Source organism: Schistocerca cancellata, chromosome 1, assembly GCF_023864275.1.
Source record: "Schistocerca cancellata isolate TAMUIC-IGC-003103 chromosome 1, iqSchCanc2.1, whole genome shotgun sequence".
NCBI classification, from domain to species: Eukaryota; Metazoa; Arthropoda; class Insecta; order Orthoptera; family Acrididae; genus Schistocerca; species Schistocerca cancellata.
Window position 1 is genome coordinate 746534972 of NC_064626.1, and position 25012 is coordinate 746559983.

The 25012-nt window shown below is 42.4% G+C and overlaps 1 protein-coding gene across 1 annotated transcript in view; it reads right to left on the reverse strand.

Moving 5' to 3' along the window:
• Positions 1-210: 210 nt before the first annotated feature.
• LOC126162212 (lipopolysaccharide-induced tumor necrosis factor-alpha factor homolog) overlaps positions 211-25012 on the reverse strand; it is a 136763-nt gene continuing 111961 nt past the window's right edge. Inside the window, exons 3-4 of the mRNA XM_049918558.1 lie at positions 7792-7933; positions 211-540 (exon numbers count right to left, since the gene is read on the reverse strand). Coding sequence (XP_049774515.1) covers positions 441-540; positions 7792-7933 — 242 coding nt within the window. The 3' untranslated portion in view covers positions 211-440. The remainder of the gene's footprint in view (positions 541-7791; positions 7934-25012) is intronic.

Below are 25012 nucleotides of genomic sequence, written 5' to 3' on the forward strand. Positions count from 1 at the left end.
GGCTCAATTTGTACATTTATTTGTTATCATTCAGTTACATGTTTCAACGGCATTAGTTAATACATTTTGTATTTAATAGAAACATTTCTAAATGTCAGCTTATAGACTATAATGTTGTAGGTAATGCTTTACACTTAATAAAACTCTTCAGTACAATATAAAATCATAAATAATTAACAATAGATAACGTAATTAATCAAGACACAGATATTAAAAAAGGTTGATAAGATCATGTTACGCTAAAGCCTTACTTAGACAAAAAAAGTCGTTTTAAAATTATTCGTTGAATATTTTCCTACTGAAAACCAGCAGCATCCAACCACTGAAATGTACGGTAATAATATCGTAACTCAGTCATAGATTCCCTTGATAGTTTCCAGTCACATATCTGCAAAATTACATTACTAATGCACTGCTCACCCGAGCTAACGCTCTGGTTACTAATCATATGTTCCGAGGAATGTCTTGCAGTATGGACAATAGTGATTCTTCGCTTGGCAACTGTCTACACAGTATGGAATGCAACAGCAAAGCCAACACCTGAAACAGTCAACAAACTCAAAATTATAACATATTTTTTGTACTTGATGAACTCTAGGATCATTCTAAATACTATAAATTTATTTTAGGGTTTACGTTCAATCCATTTTTCGAGTCTGATTAATTTATTTTTCTCTATGTAACTTCCCTCCTTTATGTTACGAATAGAAGAGTGTAATTTAGACTTTTGTCAAAGTACTACTACTAATTTGATCACAGTGTATAATACATTTACTTCAGAGATAATACATTAAACATTAGAACTATGACTATCAAAATATGTTACAGATAATGGCTGTAAAAGGCCATATAACGTGGCTGATAAATTCAGCCCAGCATAAACCATGCCAATTAAAGATTAGCAAGGTCAAAAAGTGAACTGACAGTAAAGTACAATGATTTTTAATCTTTTGGTGATGTGGAATCAAATAAAAATTAAATTTAAAACACAACATCCGAAAAGTAACAAAAAAGGTCAAGATTGGCACATTTGCAGTGCGTTAAGGCAAATATATATTGTACAGCTAGATGGACAGTTTCAAATATTAGTGACAGCGTATTATTCTGAAACGAAACTTAGTAACAAAGTTAAATTTCTTCAGAACTTCGCGATGATATTTTACAGGTCAGGTTCCATAACAGCTGACACAATTGCCACAAGCATCGAGATGACTACAGACAGCACTGTAATCCCACATATGGAATGACTTATATATACCTTTGCAATAAGTAAAGGTAACAACAGCTGAAACACTAAATTCAATCAAAATGTTATCGGGCAATAATGTAAAAAACACACAAAGGAATGATTTTAAAAATGAAAGTATACAAAAAAAACAGACCAATAAAAGTCAGAAGCTGCTGTCTCAGTCAAAACCGTTACAAAAAGTCCTTGGTAAGTTTAATACTGAATGGTAGTTGGCCAAACAAAGTTCGCAAAGGAATATCTGCGTGCTCTCATAATACCGCATACACTCAAGTTGATAATTAAACGAATCAAACAATTAAGAACAATAATTACAAAAGGTAATTAGCTGAAAAACACGTTAATTGATTATGTACGAACTTGCAGTACGTTGCAGGTGAATTATAGGTCAGCAATATCTCTTATAATTGAAATAAATGGTAGTAGTTTCGTCATAAGCTGCATTCAGGAGTATCTATTTTTAATCAAGACGGTATATGACTGGCTTAACAACAGCAAATTGCACCACTTAGGATGGAAATTAGAGGTAACAGAATACGTTTGAGAAGTTTGACCTTTAATTCAGTGACCCAGTCAGAATCTTGCTTGGCAATGGTTGAAGTACGAGGGGGTAAGGCGGCCACAGAACATGGAAATAAATAGAGGATTTTCCAGGCCAAGCGAGATGTGTCAAACTTCTCCTTCCCTCTGGGTACCTCATGTCGCATGAAGGGACAGATGGCTTGAGGAATAAGAGATGATTTACCACATACGAAGGGCAGAAGATGTACTCAATGCAATAGAGAAAAGTAAAAAGCGTGAAGAGAAGTGTGGAAAGACTGCAGAGTAGGATCGTTTAGTGAAATTGTATTTAGATGTGAGCATTCCTACCAAGTACCAAAGGCCGATGGTGTTGGTTACTAAATGCGTAGTACTTCTGAGCATAAAGGCCAGATAACATCTGGCAAAAACAGGCACAGAGAAATTCCAGTGGAGGATACTTCAGTACGTACCCTCAAGTACATGATTCTTCAGCGTAGGTGTCAAGAGTTAAATCACAAATCGTCGATATCTCTTAAAATAAAGTGAGAGCAATAACGTTCTCGGAAGAAGAATATAAAGTTTTATGTATTATGTGTCCAGTCACGAGTGTTTGAGTATGACCTAGAGGAGATTGATGGTGAGAATACTGAGGGTGAAGTTTTCATAACAGTCTGTTGGCCGATAAGTAGATGAGAAGTTACGGCGAACAGTTCTTGATCACCAGAATGCCCACCGATGCGCTGGTATATTTTCCGAACCCATCCGATCCGCGTTATGGTACTAGGGCGTTGGACAACACTTGGTGGTAATATATCCGTCGAATGGGACGGTTAGTTCGGAACTGGCTTGGTGCAGTGCAAGGGGAGTAGGCTATGGGCCATAATTGGATTTCACCATATCTCATCTGCTTCTTCAGCGATATGCATTAATCGACAGAAACATACTACTTATATACGCCGAACAGATCTAGAAGAATTCTCACGCCCCTAGCCTTTTGATCATTTCGGCGTTTGAGCTACATCTCTTTGTGTCTCATCTATAAAGACTTTAAATTAAGCTCATCCGATATGGATCCTGTAGATCACCATGAATGTACATCAAATGAAATACGTCTACAGGGAACTAACGGAATAATCATTATTTTCATGAACTAATTTTCGCGCCTTTTTAGGGTCATCTGCAGATGAGACATCAAAATTGTAGCATCATGCTTCCCACCGGCCGTTTCTTCAGTGCGTCAAGAAGATAAAAAAACACTGTAATCTACTGCCTTGTAATTTGGAAATTTGCATCGAAAGGTTAGTTTATTTACTTTATGTGGCAGTGTGGATGGTATTGGTTTTAAAATCCTACTCTTGAGTTCCAATGTCATTGTCTTTCAGTCGTAGAGTTACAGCGAAACAATCTCCAGTGCCCAACAAGATGCTATAATTTTGAATAGGAAAACGTCCGCATGCCTCATCTGAAAATAAGTCTTAAAAGGTAGACATATTTCATAAGCGTCTGGTCCGAGGTATGTGCAGGTATATTTTGTCTAAAAACTTTCTTTAAATCGTTATTTTTGTACTATTCAAAGTCGGATTTTTTACTTAATGTGAAGACTGTCAGTTGGGAAGAATCTCAGTTTTATTCAAAAACATTGCGTTTAGTTCAGATCGTGTCTGAGTGTGACAGTGATGAACATTTGCTATTACTGGAATTTTCATACAGGGTACAAATCTGCATTAGATATCAGTAACTAATCGACAAATGGCATATTAGAAGTATTGTATACAACAATGAATCCTTATTACCCCGCGTAAAGCTCACACCTTGGTGCAAATCTTTTAATTGACGCCACTTCGGCTGTCTTAACTTACAGAGGTGTCTGTGATGAATGCATATTGAGTCGGCTTACAGTATTTCTGCTAATTGAGCGAAAGCAGCGAAATACCGCTGCAATAGTATCGAAGGAAATTGACGGAGATCCGAAATGTGAAATGATTTGGGTGAAGGTCACGGTTAAAGCAGGCTCAGACATGGTAATTGGATGTCTCTATAGGCTCCCTGGCTCAGCAGCTGTTGTGGCTGAGCACCTGAAGGATAATTTGGAAAATATTTCGAGTAGATTTCCCCACCATTTTATAGTTCTGGGTGGAGATTTTAATTTGCTGGATGTAGACTGGGAGACTCAAACGTTCATAACGGGTGGCAGGGACAAAGAATCCAGTGAAATTTTTTTAAGTGCTTTATCTGAAAACTACCTTGAGCAGTTAAACAGAGAACCGACTCGTGGCGATAACATATTAGACCTTCTGGTGACAAACAGGCCCGAACTATTTGAAAAAGTTAACGCAGAACAGGGAATCAGCGATCATAAAGCGGTTACGGCATCGATGATTTCAGCCGTAAATAGGAATATTAAAAAGGGTAGGAAGATTTTTCTGTTTAGAAAAAGTGACAAAAAGCAGATTTCAGAGTACCTGTTGGCTCAACACAAAAGTTTTGTCTCAAGTGCAGATAGTGTTGAGGATCAGTGGACAAAGTTCAAAACCGTCGTACATAATGCGTTAGATGAGTATGTGCCAAGCAAGATCGTAAGAGATGGAAAAGAGCCACCGTGGTACAACAACCGAGTTAGAAAACTGCTGCGGAAGCAAAGGGAACTTCACAGCAAACATAAACATAGCCAAAGCCTTGCAGACAAACAAAAATTACGCGAAGCGAAATGTAGTGTGAGGAGGGCTATGCGAGAGGCGTTCAATGAATTCCAAAGTAAAGGTCTATGTACTGACTTGGCAGAAAATCCTAAGAAATTTTGGTCTTATGTCAAAGCGGTAGGTGGATCAAAACAAAATGTCCAGACACTCTGTGACCAAAATGGTACTGAAACAGAGGATGACAGACTAAAGGCCGAAATACTAAATGTCTTTTTCCAAAGTTGTTTCACAGAGGAAGATTGCACTGTGGTTCCTTCTCTAGATTGTCGCACAGATGACAAAATGGTAGATATCGAAATAGACGACAGAGGGATAGAGAAACAATTAAAATCGCTCAAAAGAGGAAAGGACTCTGGACCTGATGGGATACTAGTTCAATTTTACACAGAGTACGCGAAGGAACTTGCCCCCCTTCTTGCAGCGGTGTACCGTAGGTCTCTAGAAGAGCGTAGCGTTCCAAAGGATTGGAAAAGGGCACAGGTCATCCCCGTTTTCAAGAAGGGACGTCGAACAGATGTGCAGAACTATAGACCTATATCTCTAACGTCGATCAGTTGTAGAATTTTGGAGTTGTGTTCGAGTATAATGACTTTTCTGGAGACTAGAAATCTACTCTGTAGGAATCAGCACTGGTTTCGAAAAAGACGGTCATGTGAAACCCAGCTCGCGCTATTCGTCCACGAGACTCAGAGGGCCATAGACACGGGTTCACAGGTAGATGCCGTGTTTCTTGACTTCCGCAAGGCGTTCGATACAGTTCCCCACAGTCGTTTAATGAACAAAGTAAGAGCATATGGACTATCAGACCAATTGTGTGATTGGATTGAGGAGTTCCTAGATAACAGGACGCAGCATGTTATTCTCAATGGAGAGAAGTCTTCCGAAGTAAGAGTGATTTCAGGTGTGTCGCAGGGGAGTGTCATAGGACCGTTGCTATTCACAATATACATAAATGACCTGGTGGATGACATCGTAAGTTCACTGAGGCTTTTTGCAGATGATGCTGTGGTGTATCGAGAGGTTGTAACAATGGAAAATTGTACTGAAATGCAGGAGGATCTGCAGCGAATTGACGCATGGTGCAGGGAATGGCAATTGAATCTCAATGTAGACGAGTGTAATGTGCTGCGAATACACAGAAAGATAGATCCTTTATCATTTAGCTACAAAATAGCAGGTCAGCAACTGGAAGCAGTTAATACCATAAATTATCTGGGAGTACGCATTAGGAGTGATTTAAAATGGAATGATCATATAATGTTGATCGTCGGTAAAGCAGATGCCAGACTGAGATTCATTGGAACAATCCTAAGGAAATGCAATCCGAAAACAAAGGAAGTAGGTTACAGTACGCTTGTTCGCCCACTGCTCTATTATTGCTCAGCAGTGTGGGATCCGTAACAGATAGGGTTGATACAAGACATAGAGAAGATCCAACGGAGAGCAGCGCGCTTCGTTACAGGATCATTTAGTAATCGCGAAAGCGTTACGGAGATGATAGATAAACTCCAGTGGAAGACTCTGCAGGAGAGACGCTCAGTAGCTCGGTACGGGCTTTTGTCAAAGGTTCGAGAACATACCTTCACCGAAGAGTCAAGCAGTATATTGCTCCCTCCTACGTATATCTCGCGAAGAGACCATGAGGATAAAATCAGAGAGGCATACCGACAATCCTTTCCACGAACAATACGAGACTGGAATAGAAGGGAGAACCGATAGAGGTACTGAAGGTACCATCCGCCACACACCGTCAGGTGGCTTGCGGAGTATAGATGTAGATGTAGATGTACTCTGTCCACTACCTTGGAACACCTCCAAGGGACCACCGAATGTAACATGTCCGTCTGAAAGACGGATTGCCACGAACAGAAACACAAACACTCTCCTTTAGGGGCCAAGGGGCGATTTCGGATTCAGTGCGGGGTATTGATGTCTCGGTAACGTTGCCTGTCTCTTTACTTCCACTTAGGCTAGGTATTCCGTATACACCGTTACACGCCGTAAGGACTACAGGGATTAAAGATTCAGTGATAGTGGTGTCCCGTACGATTATAAGTAAAATGGAGTCCTTAAGGCGCGGAGTGTGCGCTGATATGAAACTTGCCCGCGAAGGCAATGGTCCCGAGTTCGAGTCTCGGTCTGGCACACAGTTTTAATCTGCCAGGAAGTTTCATATCAGCGCACACTCCGCTGTAGAGTGAAAATCTCATTCAAGAATTCTTTAGCATAACTTTATCTTAACCTGTTTTGAGCCATACCTTTGCACGATTTGTTTGGGTTGTGGTGCTTGGGCAGCAATTAGTTAAAGCGCAATGCTGCATGATAAGGCGGTGCAGTGGGCATTACTAACTATGCTGTACGTGTGTGGTTTGTAGTAGTTGATGGCCAATGTGTGTGTACGTTCGTTGTATTTGTTTGACTATTAATGAGTGTATGTACTTTAAAGATAGTATGTTCAATCAGTCTGTCAGAGCAGATGTTTTAATTTTTTTTTTTTTTTGTCTGAGTTATTGAGAGAGTAAAGGAAATGAGATTGCTTTTGTTATTTGACTTTAATTTTAACTATCCACAGTACTTTGATAGTCTCTCGGTATCACTGCTGGATTAACTACTGTTCATTGTGGTTAAAGGCTCTGGGGCTTTGTAAGTGGCTCACTGCACTATGGCTGTCTTAGTTGCAGGTGGAGATCGATGCATTTGGCTGAAGAAACCGTGGGGCCTAGCGTCTTCTCCTGAGCTGATAGTTATGTAAGCGCGAGGTCCTTGTTAATAAATGGTATTCAGCTTAGTCTCGTCAGTTAAATACTCACAACTGCGAAAAATTCTGCACATTTATGTGCTATATGAGAATCGTATTCGCATTTGCGAATATGGAAAATCTTTGCTCTATGTATTGGTGACAGTGAAAATTTTTGCCAGGACAAGGCTCGAACTTGGATCTTCCGCTTGTTGCGATTGGTTACCGTGACCCGAGAAGACTCCCCAGACCGACCAAACTTTCATATGTTACCGTTTCACCTGTACCCTATACTCACACAGGTCCTGTGAGTCCCGTTCAGGAAGAGACGTATGATTTGAAGTAGAAGCCCGTTTTCCAGACGTAAAGGACATTGAAAAGTACTTCAGAACGACACAGACAGTGCAATTTAATATACACTTGTATACGTTAGCGACCTCGTCTGCGTAACATCTGTGACACGACCAACGGTGGATAAACCATTTAGAACTGGTATATACAGCCAGGTTAGGGACTTTATGGAAGACGAGCGACACTTGCACAGCACCTGCCGCCGCCCTCTGCAGCAGATGGCGGACTGCACTCACCCGACGGTGCAGAGTAGGATGGCAATCAGATGCGTCCGGGTGCTGGCCTTCACCGTGACGTCAGACTGCACGTGTCTGCCGCACGTGGGGCACAGCACGAGGCTCGGGCCAGGCCCTACTGCCGGAGCCGGCACCGCCACAGCTGCAACGCGAAACAACATGTTGCTCTTGTAACACAGTGAACCTCCGTTAAGACAGTAATTTCATTTAATCTCCGGTAAGACTGGAAAAATGCGCTGTTTGATAGCTACACGTTGAGCAGCGCATGGGTAAAAGAAATTAATTAGCACGGAGATTCACACAAACTACATTTTATATACACTACTGGCCATTAAAATTGCTACACCACGAAGATGACATGCTACAGACGCGAAATTTAACCGACAGGAAGAAGATGCTGTGATATGCAAATGATTAGCTTTTAAAAGCATTCAAACAAGGTTGGCGCCGGTGGCGACTCCTACAACGTGCTCACATGGAGAAAATTTCCAACCGATTTCTCATACACAAACAGCAGTTGACCGGCGTTGCCTGGTGAAACGTTGTTGTGATGCCTCGTGTAAGGAGGAGAAATGCGTACCAGCACGTTTCCGACTTTGATAAAAGTCGGATTGTAGCCTATCGCGGTTGCGGTTCATCGTATCGCGACACTGCTGCTCGCGTAGGTCGAGATCCAATGACTGTTAAAGAATATGGAATCGGTGGGTTCAGGAGGGTAATACGGAACGCCGTGCTGAATCCCAACAGCCTCGTATCACTAGCAGTCGAGATGACAGGCATCTTATCCGTGTGGCTTTAACGGATCGTGCAGCCACGTCTCGATCCCTGAGTAAACAGATGGGGACGTTTGCAAGACAACAACCATCTGCACGAACAGTTCGACGACGTTTGCAGCAGCATGGACTATCGGCTCGGAGACCATGGCTGCGGTTATCCTTGACGCTGCATCACAGACAGCAGCACCTGCGGTGGTGTACTCAACGACGAATCTGGGTGCACGAATGGTAAAACGTCATTTTTTCGGATGAATCCAGGTTCTGTTTGCAGCATCACGATGGCCGCATCCGTGTTTGGCGACATCGCGGTGAACGCACATTGGAAGCGTGTATTCGTCATCGCCATACTGGCGTATCACCCGGCGTGATGGTACGGGGTGCCATTGGTTACACATCTCGGTCACCTCTTGTTCGCATTGACGGCACTTTGAACAGTGGACGTTACATTTAAGATGTGTTGCGATCCGTGGGTCTACCCTTCATTCGATCCCTGCGAAACCCTACATTACAGTAGGATAATGCAAGACCGCATGTTTCAGGTCCAGTACAGGCCTTTCTGGATACAGAAAATGTTCGACTGCTGCCCTGGCCAGCACATTCTCCAGATCTCTCACCAATTGAAAACGTTTGGTCAATGGTGGCCAAGCAACTGGCTGGTCACAATACGCCAGTCACTACTCTTGATGAACTGTGGTATCGTGTTGAAGCTGTATGGGCAGCTGTACCTCTACACGCCATCCAAGCTCTGTTTGACTCAATTCCGAGGCGTATCAAGGTCCTTACTACGACCAGAGGTGGTTGTTCTGGGTACTTCTTTCTCAGGATCTATGCACCCAAATTACGTGAAAATGTAATCACGTGTCAGTTCTAGTATATTTGTCCAATGAATACCCGTTTATCATCTGCATTTCTTCTTGGTGTAGCAATTTTAATGGCATGTAGTGCACAATAGTCTATTGTCGTCATCAAGAAAGTGGGCTACAGTAAATGAATAAAGTCTTTTGATTTATTTTGTTTTTCAAAACTCTTGTGACGACCATGCAACCGTTAGCGTTCGACAACCTGACTGGTCTGCGACCCTGATAATGCAGTGTGTCTCCTGACAGACATTCTGAAAACAGGCTGTTTAGGTTTTTAAGTTGGCGCTCTCTGTATTTCAGTAGTTCGAGTAACGAAGATTTTTGTGAGGAAAGTGATTCATGAAAGGTATATGTTACTGTTAGTCAGGGCTATTCTCTTGTAGGGATTATTGAAAGTCGGACTGCGTTGCGCTAAAAATATTGTGTATCAGTCTAGTGATGATCAGAATAAGTAAAGAGAAAACTGTCTGAGTACGTTCAGTTTTACTCAGCTGTTTCAGTATCAAATATCGCAAGAGTTTTTCCAGCACTGTCATTCTTAATTTTCAAAGAGGAAGTTTCAATTCGAAGGAAGCTACAGTGTGGACGAAAAGTCACCGTACCCCTGTAACCCCTGCTTAGTATCATACAATATTATTCAGATTGGTAGCTATGATACTTCTCATCAGTTGTTGGAATCAGTTTTGGAATTTTTATTTAACTCGGTATGCCGAGGATAACAATGCGAGATCACTAGAAACAAATAACTTAATATCAGAACTTCTAGTCCAACGTTAGTACAGAGGTATCGGATACGGACCACAATGAGCACGTTTTAACATGCCGTGCTTCGTGAACTCAGTTTCCAAAAACAGTGAACCGGCCAAGGTTATGTTTTCAGATGAATGTGCCGTTTATAGCAGCTCACCTGCTAAAAGACTTGTCGTTTGGAACAAAGAGCACCCTTATTACACATTCAAGTTAAAGAAAGAATGCGGCTCATGTAGTGATATGGGCAGCGATTACTACATCTGCTTGGACCGTACTTTTTGAACCGATTGTGAATGGTGCAAATTATTTACACATGTTACAAACATGGTTAATACCCCAGTTTCAAAAAAATGGCCTCACACAACGCATATGGTTGCAGCAGGACGGAGCACCTCCTCACTATGCTATGGTAATACTTGAGTTCCTAAATGAACATTTTGCAGGACGGCGGGCAGGTCTTGGTCCATCGGAAATACCAGCTCCCTTGAAATGGCCACAAAGAAGTCCTGACCTCACCACCCCTGACAGCTGGTTGTGGGGAGTTATTAAGGCGCATATATCTGTACGTCGTTATGCTGCAAACGAAAAACTGTGCAATGTTGTTGAGGATGCATTTCGCACTATAGCACAGCACATTTTCAAAAATATGACAAGAAGAACATGGTGGCATAATGAAATGTGATTACAGTTTCATGGAGAAGACTCTAAATACATAGTCCCAGCCGTTGTACAAATTTTAATTCATTTCTTCAGCTTCTATTGTTAAAGAAGACAAAGTTGGGACTCCTATGTCTCAAGGAAAATGTAATTCCATCTTGACTGCGCATTTAGATGAATGCAGGCTCTCGCTAGCACACGACAAAGGTACCTTTCCAATTGCCTACCGGTTTCTAGTGTGACGTCACAAGAACTTTGTGGGGCTCGTATTTCTCGTAGACCCAGTCAAAATGACGTAACGTTTGCAGGAAGTCTTATGAGGTGAGTGATGAGAGACAAAGCACACTTACGTTTTCGCCGATTGATTGGTTATTCGCATCATGTCAACGCTGCCTGCACTTTTCGTAGTTCTATTGGTTCAAATTCGATGACTTTGTCTAAAGTTTCATATAGATGGTCATTTCTACATTGCAAAATATTGAGCTTATGGTGAGAGCGTTGCTTCCGTAATGTTCCATTCGCGTAATTTTCTGCTTTGTAGATATGCTTTCTTTGTGATGAAGATAAAATCCATTGTCCAAAGCGAAAAAAAAATCTGTATTGAAATATCAACATCGCACTTTCATTAACTCACCCATGAATGTAGGTCATGATTCACTTCGCTACCCCACTTAATTAATGTAGAGTGACAATTATTGAACTACATGAAGTAAAATCGTCATAACTTCTGAACGGTTTGCGTTAGGATGTTCAAACGTACGGTTGGCCGTGGGGCATGATGGGAATTGGTATGGTATGGTTTATTGACGAAACCCACTTTCATATGGATGAGTTCGTAAGTAAGCAAAATTTGTGCATTTGGTATGGTTTCGTTTATTGACGAAACCCACTTTCATGTGGATGGATTCGTCAACAAGCAAAATTGGGGGACTGAGAATCCGCATTTCGCGACCGAGAAGTCTCTTCACCCTCAGTGGTGTGCAATTTCCAGTCACGGAGCAATCGGTGCGTTATCCCTTGATGGCATGGTGACTACTGAACGGTACGTGAAGGTTTTGGAAGATGATTTATCAATAGCGACCCTGATTTCGACAAGATGTGGTTCATCCAAGACGGAGCTCGACCCCATCGAAGCAGGAGAGTCTTTGGTGCCCTGGAGGAGCACTTTGGGGACCGATTTCTGGCTCTGGGGTACCCAGAGGGCAGTGGCATTGGCCTCGATTGGCCGCCATATTCTCCGGATCCAAACACATACGGCTCCTTTTTGTTTGCCTACATTAAAGAGAAGGTGTACATGAATAACCCTAAAACCACTGATGAGCTGAAAACAGCCATTCAGGAGGTCATCGACAGCATCGATGTTTCGACACTCCAACGGGTCAAGCAGAATTTCGCTCTTCGTCTGCGCCACATCATTGCCAATGATGGTAGGCACATCGAAGATGTCTTAGCCTGAATCCGAATACCTGAAGTGACGTTCACTTGTTGGTTAAAGGGTGTGCACGCCGTAGTATGTAACTAATTGAGTTTTTTCATATAGTTCAATAATGGTCACTCTCTATATACACTCCTGGAAATTGAAATAAGAACACCGTGAATTCATTGTCCCAGGAAGGGGAAACTTTATTGACACATTCCTGGGGTCAGATACATCACATGATCACACTGACAGAACCACAGGCACATAGACACAGGCAACAGAGCATGCACAATGTCGGCACTAGTACAGTGTATATCCACCTTTCGCAGCAATGCAGGATGCTATTCTCCCATGGAGACGATCGTAGAGATGCTGGATGTAGTCCTGTGGAACGGCTTGCCATGCCATTTCCACCTGGCGCCTCAGTTGGACCAGCGTTCGTGCTGGACGTGCAAACCGCGTGAGACGACGCTTCATCCAGTCCCAAACATGCTCAATGGGGGACAGATCCGGAGATCTTGCTGGCCAGGGTAGTTGACGTACACCTTCTAGAGCACGTTGGGTGGCACGGGATACATGCGGACGTGCATTGTCCTGTTGGAACAGCAAGTTCCCTTGCCGGTCTAGGAATGGTAGAACGATGGGTTCGATGACGGTTTGGATGTACCGTGCACTATTCAGTGTCCCCTCGACGATCACCAGTGGTGTACGGCCAGTGTAGGAGATCGCTCCCCACACCATGATGCCGGGTGTTGGCCCTGTGTGCCTCGGTCGTATGCAGTCCTGATAATGACGCTCACCTGCACGGCGCCAAACACGCATAAGACCATCATTGGCACCAAGGCAGAAGCGACTCTCATCGCTGAAGACGACACGTCTCCATTCGTCCCTCCATTGACGCCTGTCGCGACACCACTGGAGGCGGGCTGCACGATGTTGGGGCGTGAGCGGAAGACGGCCTAACGGTGTGCGGGACCGTAGCCCAGCTTCATGGAGACGGTTGCGAATGGTCCTCGCCGATACCCCAGGAGCAACAGTGTCCCTAATTTGCTGGGAAGTGGCGGTGCGGTCCACTACGGCACTGCGTAGGATCCTACGGTCTTGGCGTGCATCCGTGCGTCGCTGCAGTCCGGTCCCAGGTCGACGGGCACGTGCACTTTCCGCCGACCACTGGCGACAACATCGATGTACTGTGGAGACCTCACGCCCCACGTGTTGAGCAATTCGGCGGTACGTCCACCCGGCCTCCCGCATGCCCACTATACGCCCTCGCTCAAAGTCCGTCAACTGCACATACGGTTCACGTCCACGCTGTCGCGGCATGCTACCATTGTTAAAGACTGCGATGGAGCTCCGTATGCCACGGCAAACTGGCTGACACTGACGGCGGCGGTGCACAAATGCTGCGCAGCTAGCGCCATTCGACGGCCAACACCGCGGTTCCTGGTGTGTCCGCTGTGCCGTGCGTGTGATCATTGCTTGTACAGCCCTCTCGCAGTGTACGGAGCAAGTATGGTGGGTCTGACACACCGGTGTCAATGTGTTCTTTTTTCCATTTCCAGGAGTGTATTACTACAGGGATTATAAATTTTATGGGGTACCATTTGTTCTAATTTTCATCATGTATAGTAATGGTGCTACCATGGCGGGCATCTGTAGTTTCTGGGTTGAGATACATAATGGTTTTCTAGAGCAATAATCAAGAATTATTCCAACTGCTCCTCAATTATTTCTGATCCCAAAGGCAAAATAACTTACCAAGCTTCCTTTGTGCTCATTCACTTGTTGTCTAAAGTCGTAGCGGATGCTATCACGTTAAAGTAAATAAGTTCCGCCTTCAGTGGAGTCGTTATTCAGATAAACTGGCATCGGTAGATTGTATGCATACTACAACAAAGTATGAAGCAGGTTTGAACTTCTGAGACAAGTGCTGATTCTGAACAGGCTGAGAGCGACAACTGGGACTAGCGCTTTATACAAGTAGGTGCGAGACTATACGACGTTGCGTTTACTTCTCCATCGCACGCTCCATCACTATAAGGGAACATGAAGTACACTTCCAAGTTGTGTTAACAGGCTTAGCTGTACTGGTCATAATGATGTATTATTTAAATGTTTGTTCAAAATCTCCTACATAAAATGAAGAGAAGATACGTTGATATTCATTTATGTGCCACATTTTTGTATACGAAGGATAATATTTTCAGGGCATTGACACAGATGTCATATCTGCTGCGTACGCAGATTAAATACAAAAAGGCGTAGGAGTCTTTCAAACTCTTTTGGCAGAGTTGCTGTTTTACAGCGTTTAACTATCTGAAGTCAGAAGTTAGTGGACTTCGTGACCTAGAAAGTGACTAAATCTGCAGGGAAACACGTCGCTTGAACTGTCTCACGCGACACCTATCTCTAAGAGGCCCTACAGTGCGGGTACGAGTAGGAATTCCGAGGAAACTTGAAAGAAACTTTTCAACATATCACTCACGGTAGCGCAGTGGGTCGTCCTCTTGGTATTTTTTTTTTTTTTCGATTTATGAATTGGGTTTTAGCGCTAGCTATTTAGCCAGGGATGTGAGTACTGACAGAACTGTAATTCTATATCATAGAAAAAACTTCGTCGTTTTAGATTGCACTTATGCAATTGAAACGTCGTGATACACGTTTCACGGTGAAAATGGTTGAGAATATTACAAAAACAATGAGGAATCAATGTTGACAGAAGCTGTAGACAGTCCTCTGTATGTAACGTATGCCAGTATCCTGAACGTACAAATTACCGTAAAAAAGAGTGCATCGACTACATCAAAACCGCCTCACTGGTATTCCTCCTGCTGACCATCGATTGCTGAACACGGTCCACATCAGACGACCTAGTGAGTAAGGAGATCCCTTTGTGTTGGAGTTTCCTCTACCCTTGGGTGTCCTGTGCAGTGTAGAGCTTGCGTTCTTGCGGTTATGGGGGACACAAGTGCCGGCTTGTGGCAACCGGTAGATGTGCCTTTGTCCAGTCTAGAACTAAGGGATTACGATTTCCAGTGTTCCATCTGAAGAGGCGGGCTTGATGATAGCGACTTTCCCACGAAGGCATGTGTCTTCCAGCGGCTGCTGTTAACAAACTTTTGACACTTTATGGCAGCAAGCAGCTGTTTCAAGAGAAGTGCTACCAGTGGGGAAAGAAAATTACCAGCTGGAACGCTGGCATTCTGTCCGTCAAAGTAATTCGTTGAAACCGTCTAAATAAATGAAAAGAAAGACATGGAACTGCTTGGAGCTCCTGACGCCAGGAGTCTAATGGTAGGTCTCCTGGTAGTAGGAGATAATTCGTGTGCGCCGGCCGTTGTGGCCGAGCGGTTCTAGGCGCTTCACTCTGGAACCACCCGACCGCTACCGTCGCAGGATCGAATCCTACCTCAGGCATGGATGTGTGTGATGCCCTTAGGTTAGTTAGGGTTACGTAGTTCTAAGTTCTAGGGGACTGATGACCTCAGATGTTAAGTCCCATAGTGCTCAGAGCCATTTGAACCATTTTAATTGGTGTGCCTTGTCTGACTGAGGTGGTATTTCATAATAATGTTATTTTTCTGAAATTGGGTTTAGTGATATTTCACTATCAACAAAGCCAATTTTCTGGGACTGAAAGGCTAGAATAATTCCTAAACGTGGACATCGAATTCTGTTTAGTCGTTTTTCCCATTTGCTAAACGAGTGTTCCAGTTTAGTGAGTGTGCACGTGTCCAGCAGGTAAAGACCGCAAAGCAGTATACGGAATCGTTGGTTAGCCGAAGATGGTATTAACTAACTTTTATTTCTGGCCTTCAGACTTACCCTGCTCTGTCCTGACGGAAATGGTTCCAACAAGTCACCACTAGAACACACTGCTCTGTATCGCAATAACTCAAGATGTAAAGTAATACTACGATACTACAAATAACAGGAAACACCTTATCACAGGTAAGACTGTCCTTAAGGCTTGTAAGATCACATTTATTACAAGAAATGACATACCTGAATGTTACCACTCTCATTATTACGTCAGATAGGTAATGCACGTAGTAAGTTCGTCGTATTCATGATTTCCTCTTCAAAGTAACATACCGTACTTATTATTGAACACAAAATGACATTAAAAATTTAAGTTATTCACGAGCAGCTAGTTGAGGATATGTATGAACTTCAAATGACACAACGGACCGTCTCGTTCTGCATATGGATTCAAACCCAGGTCATGCAGACTAAGCAAAGATTTCGTGACTGACGGAAACGAACAGTCATTCCCGATTAGGCATACAGGGAGTGCTATACCTCGATTTTAGACAGTATCAATTAGCAAATACCAACTTTAAATTACATAACGCAAACATTTTTAACAGACGCGAATTCCTACCCAGAACCTATTGTCCCTGTTAAGTAACTACGAGAGATGTTAAATCTTGCTTCTTAACAAGTAACTTATTTGAAATGCCATGAGGTAAAGCTTTGTGTAGGACAGGGATTCGAACCCAGAACCTAATAAGATAGATATCGAAGCACAATCAACTGTGAAATATCGCATTTTCTCGGCAGTAGCTATATGTTTTAACTGAAATGACGAAACGAAACATTAATTTTTTCCTTCCCAGCACACCAACCCGGCACCTGTCGCTGTTATATTCTAGAGAAAACGAACGTTAAATATGGGTTTGTTGCACCAGCAGCGACATGTGAGCATGTTTGAACTAGAAATAATATGACGAAGAGTTTAGTGCTGACTGGGAATAAAGCTCCACACATATCGTTGTTGACTACACACAAAGAGACATCGGCTACCGAATGTTTCTCCACCAGCAGCTGGGAATAACATCTTGAACTTACAGTGATCTCGCAAATAGTTCTGTGTCTCACTGGGAGTGAAAAACGTCAAATATCGTTAGTGTTGACAACGAATGAAAATACATTAAAAATCGAAATTATTATCCACCAGCAGATAGGTGTTCTCATGCTAGATCTTGATAAACGTAATGAAATCTTTAGTGCCGGGCCAGGATCTGAACCCATTCACATTCACGCGCAATATGTGGAGATGTTGAGGAATCTGGAGTTTTGAACAAACAACAAATTGTAGCCGAGCTGTATTGTCACGTAGGGATCAAATTCCGCGTTCAAGGGCGGTCTGAGTTGCATTCCCAGTTCAGAACCAATTTTATCGCCATACAGAAGCTCAGATAAAGGATGGAATAAGTGTCCTATGAGCCTACATTGCGTTTGTTTCGTCACTAGAAATAAATAACTAGTATAAGAAAGGTTACTGGTTATAGAGTTTCTACTTGTCGCCACTCCAGACTTTATTGTGGCTCAACCTAACGTCTACTTGGTAAAGAAGGAATATCATTTTTAATGTGAATTTCAGACCACAATGCCATTATATCTTCTTCACTTGGTGTAGCCAGAAGAGAATAGAATCTGTCTCTCCCTATCTAAAATCATTGACCGAAGTTGGAATCGAACCTAGACCATCGATATATGAACCTATCATCTGCCAAAAAGACCACCAAATCCTCTTCTCAGGGGATCATTTTTCTATCATAACGCCGTTGTACTACACTGACTGAGAATTCTGACACACAGGCTCCCTGTATCAATTTGCAACATGTTCAGTAAATTCATTTACTTGGCTGACCGAATCACCATGAACTAGCTGCCTCGGCTACCCAGTGTATGCATTCATCTTTATTTTGTAATCACCAAAATAAAATCATGTAACTGCCACCAACACAGAACTGCCAACAGTGTAGGATGTAGAAATTTAAATAGAAAGTGTTCCTTTCCACTTGAGCTACTCTATTGCGCTATCTGTTTGTTGAAAACGTCGTGCAGTGCAAAAGAGAAGGTATAACTGTTTGTCTCTCATAAGTATTGACCTGGCGATATGCATTATCCCACAGCGCTGTGGTATGCAGAAGTTCTGGATGAATTGTTCTTGACTTCTGGAGCTATTATAGCTACGTGTTAGCTAGTGGCGTAATGGTAAGTATCGCCCACGGCGGATAAGATGTCGCGAGATCGAGTACATTCCCTGCTATATTTTTTAAAACGCAATTCTGCTGTCTGCTAAAATTATCAATCTAATGGAACTTTTAACATAATTTCCTTCACTTCTCAACCCAAAATTGTCGTATGTGGAAAAAGGGCTAACTTCTTTGACATTTTGTTCATTTCAGGTTTAATATACAGCCAGACAGTAGATGCATCTCGAAACTTTTGTATTATGTATGGGTAGAGCACATCGTGTATTTTTTACATTAGCTGTCGTCTGGTAGTGGCATTTTATTCTTCTTCAAACCTTGTTTGACAGCTTTAACTCAGAACAAGTTTTCTACATGCATGTAATCAATAAACTACATGTGCATTTTCAGAATGTTATAGATAACATCAAAGAATTCGCATATGATGATTAGTTTCTCACTCACGTTTAATGTTGTTTTAACAACATTAAAGGAATCCTAACGAAAATTGTGGACTGTATTATAAAAAATGAAACCCACGATAGCGTTATGACGAAAGTTTCTTTGATAAAACTGAGTATCTGTACACAAGTGTGACTCTATCGTCACGAATTGGTAAAATACTTCTCACTTAGATTTTGATTGGGTCTGTGTTTAATTGGTATGCTGTGTCATACTCAAGAGGTATGCAAATATGGCATTTCATAAATAAAGTTATGTATTCCTAGAAACCCAAACTTTGCTTGTTAGCAGCGGAAAGATACGTTACCTATTGTGCAGCATTATAAGTTTTTCACCATTGCACTATGAGCCGAAAGTATTTTCTTGCGATTTTCTTATCGATGTTTGATGTGACTGCTTGTAGCTCTTTCACAGAAGGGATAAAAACGCTACACTCAGTGAAACTGGAACTGCGAACCATATCAGATGCCTTTTCACAGGTCAGCACGTTACCACAGAGCTGGCGAAGAAGTATGTGCCTTATCTTCCTCTCACGAGACCAATAGTGGCCATAACTGGTAAACCGCTATTTGAAGGAATAGATTAGTTGCGGTTTCCACGTGCAACAACTTTCCTGGGTTGAAAACCGTAAATTTACAATCTTTTGCTACACCTCAAGCGATAATATATCAGATTATTCAATGGAAATGACAGATAAAATCAAGTGAACTTCGAGGCTAGGAAGTAACTCGTCGATCACAGAGTTGCCAAACATCTCAGTTACAATACCAGCAGGAAGACGACGAACCGATGTGATCTTACAGCGGGCTGTGAAGTGACCATAGCGGGTGTCTCCAAGTCGCGGCTGCAACGGCCTGGAAAACGTAATGCGTCTGATTCGCATTTCTGTAACTAGGTTTAGGAACTGGAGCGTAGTTACTAATAATACTCAGAACTGACTGCAAACTAAGCAGTACACTAATAAAAAGAAAAATTAATTTGTGTGTGTGTGTGTGTGTGTGTGTGTGTGTGTGTGTGTGTATTTTGCCAAACTGCAAGAGATCTTACTGCCTTCCGATATACGTCGCTGTCAGTTCTTCCATATGATTTGGTCGACATGACCTGTTTCAAGTTGTGTATGACAGACAATGTTTAAGAAAATCAATTGTTTTCCTTTGCAATAAACAGAAAGATTTTCATTCTAAGCTATCCAAGTACAAAATTTTCGCTATATTAGTTCAAATTTAATATTCGCTTCTATAATGTATTAAAGTATTTCACAGTTGCAAAACTCGCATCTGACTCATTAACCTTACACTTAGTCGCTGACCCTAAATTCTACCTCAGAGGGACACCAGTTTAAGTAACCTAATGTAGCGAAGACTGTTTGCCAGTGCTCACCGAAAAATACGCAATTCACTCATTGGGTTCCATAAGTACACTGTAATAGTAATATCTGTGTGTATGCAATGCTTACAGTAGAATTTAGTGGTGCTCTCTCTTCCACTTCTGTATACAATATGCCTGACCTAAACGGGCCTTTTATCATTACAGGCCCTGGACAGTGCAACATCATACTGACAACAGTAATGTGCTTATACTGACAACCTGACTGTTCGTTTTACCTGATTTTGTAATCATTTAAATAAAACAACATGACCTTCCAGTGGGAGACATTTCGTCCCTCTTTTCCTTCTGTGAAATTGTCAGTAAGCTTTTTGCCTTCCAGCCAGCGAAATGCGGCAGAGTACAGCCGGTAAACGATTCACAAACCACGATTTAGTGCCGTTAAGACGATTTCCTTAAACATTGTCGTAGCTGAAGGATCTCAATCAGCAACGTTCACAGACATCTCAAATAGGAAAAAGCTCGTTATCCAGGTACGAAGGTTATACAACAAACTTCCCACAGTTTGTGTCAGGTTGATCTTTTCGTCTGATAGCACTGACAAGGGAATGGTCAGACTTGTCATGTCGAAACCTGTGTTGCTTTTTTTACCACTGTGAGTTAACATTGCAAGAAGTCTGTATGCAGAATTTTAGCTGCTGACATGATTTGGAAGTCTGTAAACAATTTTATGAAGTAAGACATTATTGTCGCACGGTTTCCGCGCTTATAACTGCCTCTTGTACAACCCTGACCTCTCTCGCTACGTTATACCAACGCCATCTAGGGACGAGGTGGCGTTAGCTACGCGCCGCTCTCTTGCCACAGCAGTGAGAGAGCTGATTCCCCCAGTGAAAGCGATCGCATGATAAACATTCGTTGACAAATATGGCTGATATGTTATCTACAACATTCTTTCCAAATAGCTATGAAATAGACACAAATAAATATACGGTTTAGAACACGTCCAAATTTTATTTCTTGTAATTAAAGCAAAAATGCGAAATATTGATACAATGTTCAAAACAGAGGTTTTTTGTGCACCAAGAACATACAAGCAAAGACGATATATGACAGCCCTGTGAATCACAGACGTTGCTAGATGTCCGTAGACAAAACTGGACTGATGTTAGGAACGAATCAGGCCTAGTATCAGTATATTTCGAGGGGTGCCACGCATATTTAATCAAATTTTGAAACCGTGGGGCGGAAAATTGATAATGTACTACTGACTGCAGCTTGAGAATATTGTCACGATGATAGACAGGAAATTGCAGTGATCTGCACACAATAATTTTCTGTTATTTTTCTGTAAAAAGCCTTCCACTGACGGAAAAATTCTCTGTCTAAAGGTTGAATTACGTTCGTCGTGCCGGGTGGAATCTGAAGTATCTCTACTTCTTTGTCAGGGTGGGCTCGAAATACAGCTTTTAATGAATCAGACCTTTTATGACCTGACCACGAATCTAGAAGGAGAACAGATTTGTTACCGGAGAACGGAAGAAAAGCATGACGCATGAAAAGTGTAACGTTCTCATTTCCCATTTTTCCAGACTTCGATGCCTCTACCACAAGATTGTTTGCGTAGAACATTGTTCTTTTGACACGTTGTCCAAAACGTCCAGTTGGTTCTTCAAGACCCACATATAGTTTAGGCAGCAATGAACCATCCAGTCTAATTATGGGCTTTATAGTGTATGAATGGGTGAGTGCAGTCGTGGACTGCGAAATCGCCTCAATATGTTTTTCCCATTTGAATTACAGTGTTCTTTTCGCACGCATTTCTTTTTGAAAACCTGACTGATCTGCATTGTACACGTACGATTCACTAACACTAGCGATCTTACTTTTGCATTCGTAAGAAAAGCCTATATCATTTCGATTTGTGTCACTTCATTTTCCGACCTGTTTCTCGATACAAATTTTGTTATTTTTCTTGCCACAGTTTTATGTAATGTTTTGAAGCGACTAATCCAACTTTGAGAAGCTGTAAATTCTTTAGCGCCTATCGCGTTGGCAATCTCTAACGCCCAATCATGCAAAGTTGTATCGCTGACACTGGCATCCGTAAATAGCTCAAAAAGTCGCGCATTTATCTCCGTCGCAATTTCCAGTCGACTCTTACGTCGTCCAGCGACTTCCTTTTTCCAGCTATACAATTCACGTTCAGAACGGACAAAGCGATACTTATTTTGAACAGTACTGACACGTAGGCGTTTCTTGCCACTTTCGTTCAATCAATACGTCACCGCTTTTTCTTTGTCTGATAAGGTAATTGTAGTTGCTGGTGTTATTTTCGGAAATAACTGATGATGGTATAGTCTGTCGGTAAACTGAAGAGCGAGCGAGCGAGTCCCCACTCTGCCTACCCTGCTACGCCACAGGGCGCTTCTACAGGCTGTTCCACAACGTAGTACCGTCCCTGCCGCGGCGCGCGCTTTAAATCTGTGGCGACGCCGTGCACAGGTACGTCCCGGCTGCGTTTATGTTTAGACAAACTCGGTAAGAGTATAAGGAAAACAAAAGACGATAGCTTCTTTCGAAACACAACGTTATAGAGGAGTTAATATTAACATAAGAACGAAAGTCAGGATTGTACTACAAAGATAGAACCGAATGACTATTCATGTGAATGTATGTTGCTCTATTCGTAAGACGAACCGGATATAGTGCAATCAGTCTAGAATTTAAGGCTAGTTCCTACTTTGTGTTTTTACTAGAAGCAGAAGTTTTCTTTGAAGGGCTGCATTGAAACTTAACAATTCTTGCAACACGAAGAGTGTATAAGAAGTAACAAGAAATTTATAATTTCGTGTGTTGTATTAGTTCGATTCGCACTGTCTTCGTAAACATGTCTGAAAAGTATTTCCAGGTAAATCCCATTTCACGCAATGTCTTATGTAAAACTTCTTTCTGCCAAGGAAAATGTATTTTTTGTTTCACTGCAGTAAGTAATTTCCGTAATGTGGCCACTATTTTTTTGGTTTATGTAAAAGACCTGCATCGTTTGTCGAATGACCAGTTTTGTGGAACTGTCTATAACGACGGGTTTCCTCCCTAAATTATTAGTTTTCCTTCGTGGCGATTCCAGTAAACCATGCGCCTTGTTTTCGCGTTCCTTCCTTATGCGTCCGATTGTGGTGAGGCTGACGTTTGCATAAACTGCAGGCCTTTGATTTGGACTGGTAATATTAGCCAACAGTTCTTTTTGTGTCGCCTCCTAAACACACGCTGCAATAACGTTAGAGACGATCTAACGCTCGTTACTCTGCAAATACCTTCTCTTCTTCGTATTCTGCACATTTTCTTGCAATGCAGGGCCATTATCCATCACTTCCGGATACTGAAGTATATCAGTGAGTACACAAAGTCAACTGACTGACACTAGCAACTAAGATCCCACGAACAGAAACGATGTATATCACTGCACGCCGAACTACACCGCTAGACACGTAACGTGCAGCCGATTTTGGGTGGCCCTGTAGGCCGGTGGCAGAGTTCTTCCAGGAAAGGCGACTTCCTCCACCAGAAGCGCTGCTCGCTCTTGAGTTTACAGACAGACTATACGTGGCACTATGACTCGAAGAGTCTTCACGAGTGCAACTTTCGTCGGTGTCTTCGCCGTCTGTAGATTCACAGTCTGCAATATCGAGTGTTTCAGTTGTTTCTAGCCACATGTCTGCGCCATTTACATGGTCGTCTAGAAGTTTAATAACCATGTCGCACAACACATAGTCTTCACGCGTGTTTTCTGTTGATTGCTTCATTTGGCGTCTGTGGTATATCTCCATGGCAAGCAGCAAAACATTTACAGGGTTCGCCATCACCTGTGAGGGGAGATTGAATGTTCACCGTAAAGCGGCTTGCGGAGTATAGATGAACATGTACAGAACATCTTTCACATCTCTAACCAGTTTCAGGACGGTATGTTTCGAAATACGTACCAGAAATTAAAAGGACGTGCATGCCACAGAAACGAATATTCGTTTCTCCTTTCCACCAAAACCGTGCAGCGATATTCCTCTTTCGTGAACGCCGCGATAAGACGGCCGCACTTCCCGAGCATGCGCTCAACGCTCGCGACTCGCCATTTCAGGGGTGGCCAGCCGTCACTGCAAGCGCCAAGCGGGAAACACAGCCATGTTCGTGATTTTTTTTAGGTGACTTCCAGTTCATGTCAGCAGCTACAATTTTGCATACGGACCTTTTGCACAGTTAAATAACAGTGCTAAAAAAAGCAATACATGTTTCGGCATGACAAGTCTGACCATTCCCTTGTGAGTAACTATTTTGTCTATGACGTATCACAAGTAGTGTTGCTGTAGCTGTGGGAATCATTGGTTGAAAACGAGTTTAACACCAATGGGTACAGTACTGCTTAATATTCAAAATGATTATCAACCTAATTCTGAGTTCATCCGCAAACTGAGGCGAATTAATAATATTGAAGCTAGACTGTGTACTCTTGTCTTCCTTGAGTGGGCATTGGAAGGCATTTACACACATGTATACAATACTATGAATACTTAGAACGCTATAGTTAACGTTGCTGTCATAAACTACTTCTGTGTTTTAATTCTTCTGGGTCTTCAGCGTGCAATATGTGTTGTAGATGCAGTCTTAGAGGAAAAAATTGACTGCCGATTCGTTCACGGAAGGTGGGCAGTACAGTCGTGCTCCTCTCAAAGTCCTATGTCCGGCAATATGCTCGATCTGGCAACATTGTAGACTGCGGCACATCCCAGAGGAAGTAATGACTTCAGTCTTAGTACTCTATTCTTGACTACGACCGTAGTTTTGAGGTAAAACGCGAGACTAGCTAATACGACGTCTGGTAACAAAAAGCACACGTCGACAAAGTTTTTATCGCCACTTTCCTCTCAGCGCTGAAGCTATGAGTGTAATTCAAGCGAATCTACAATAGATTTCGTTTTCTGTCGCACTGGTAAT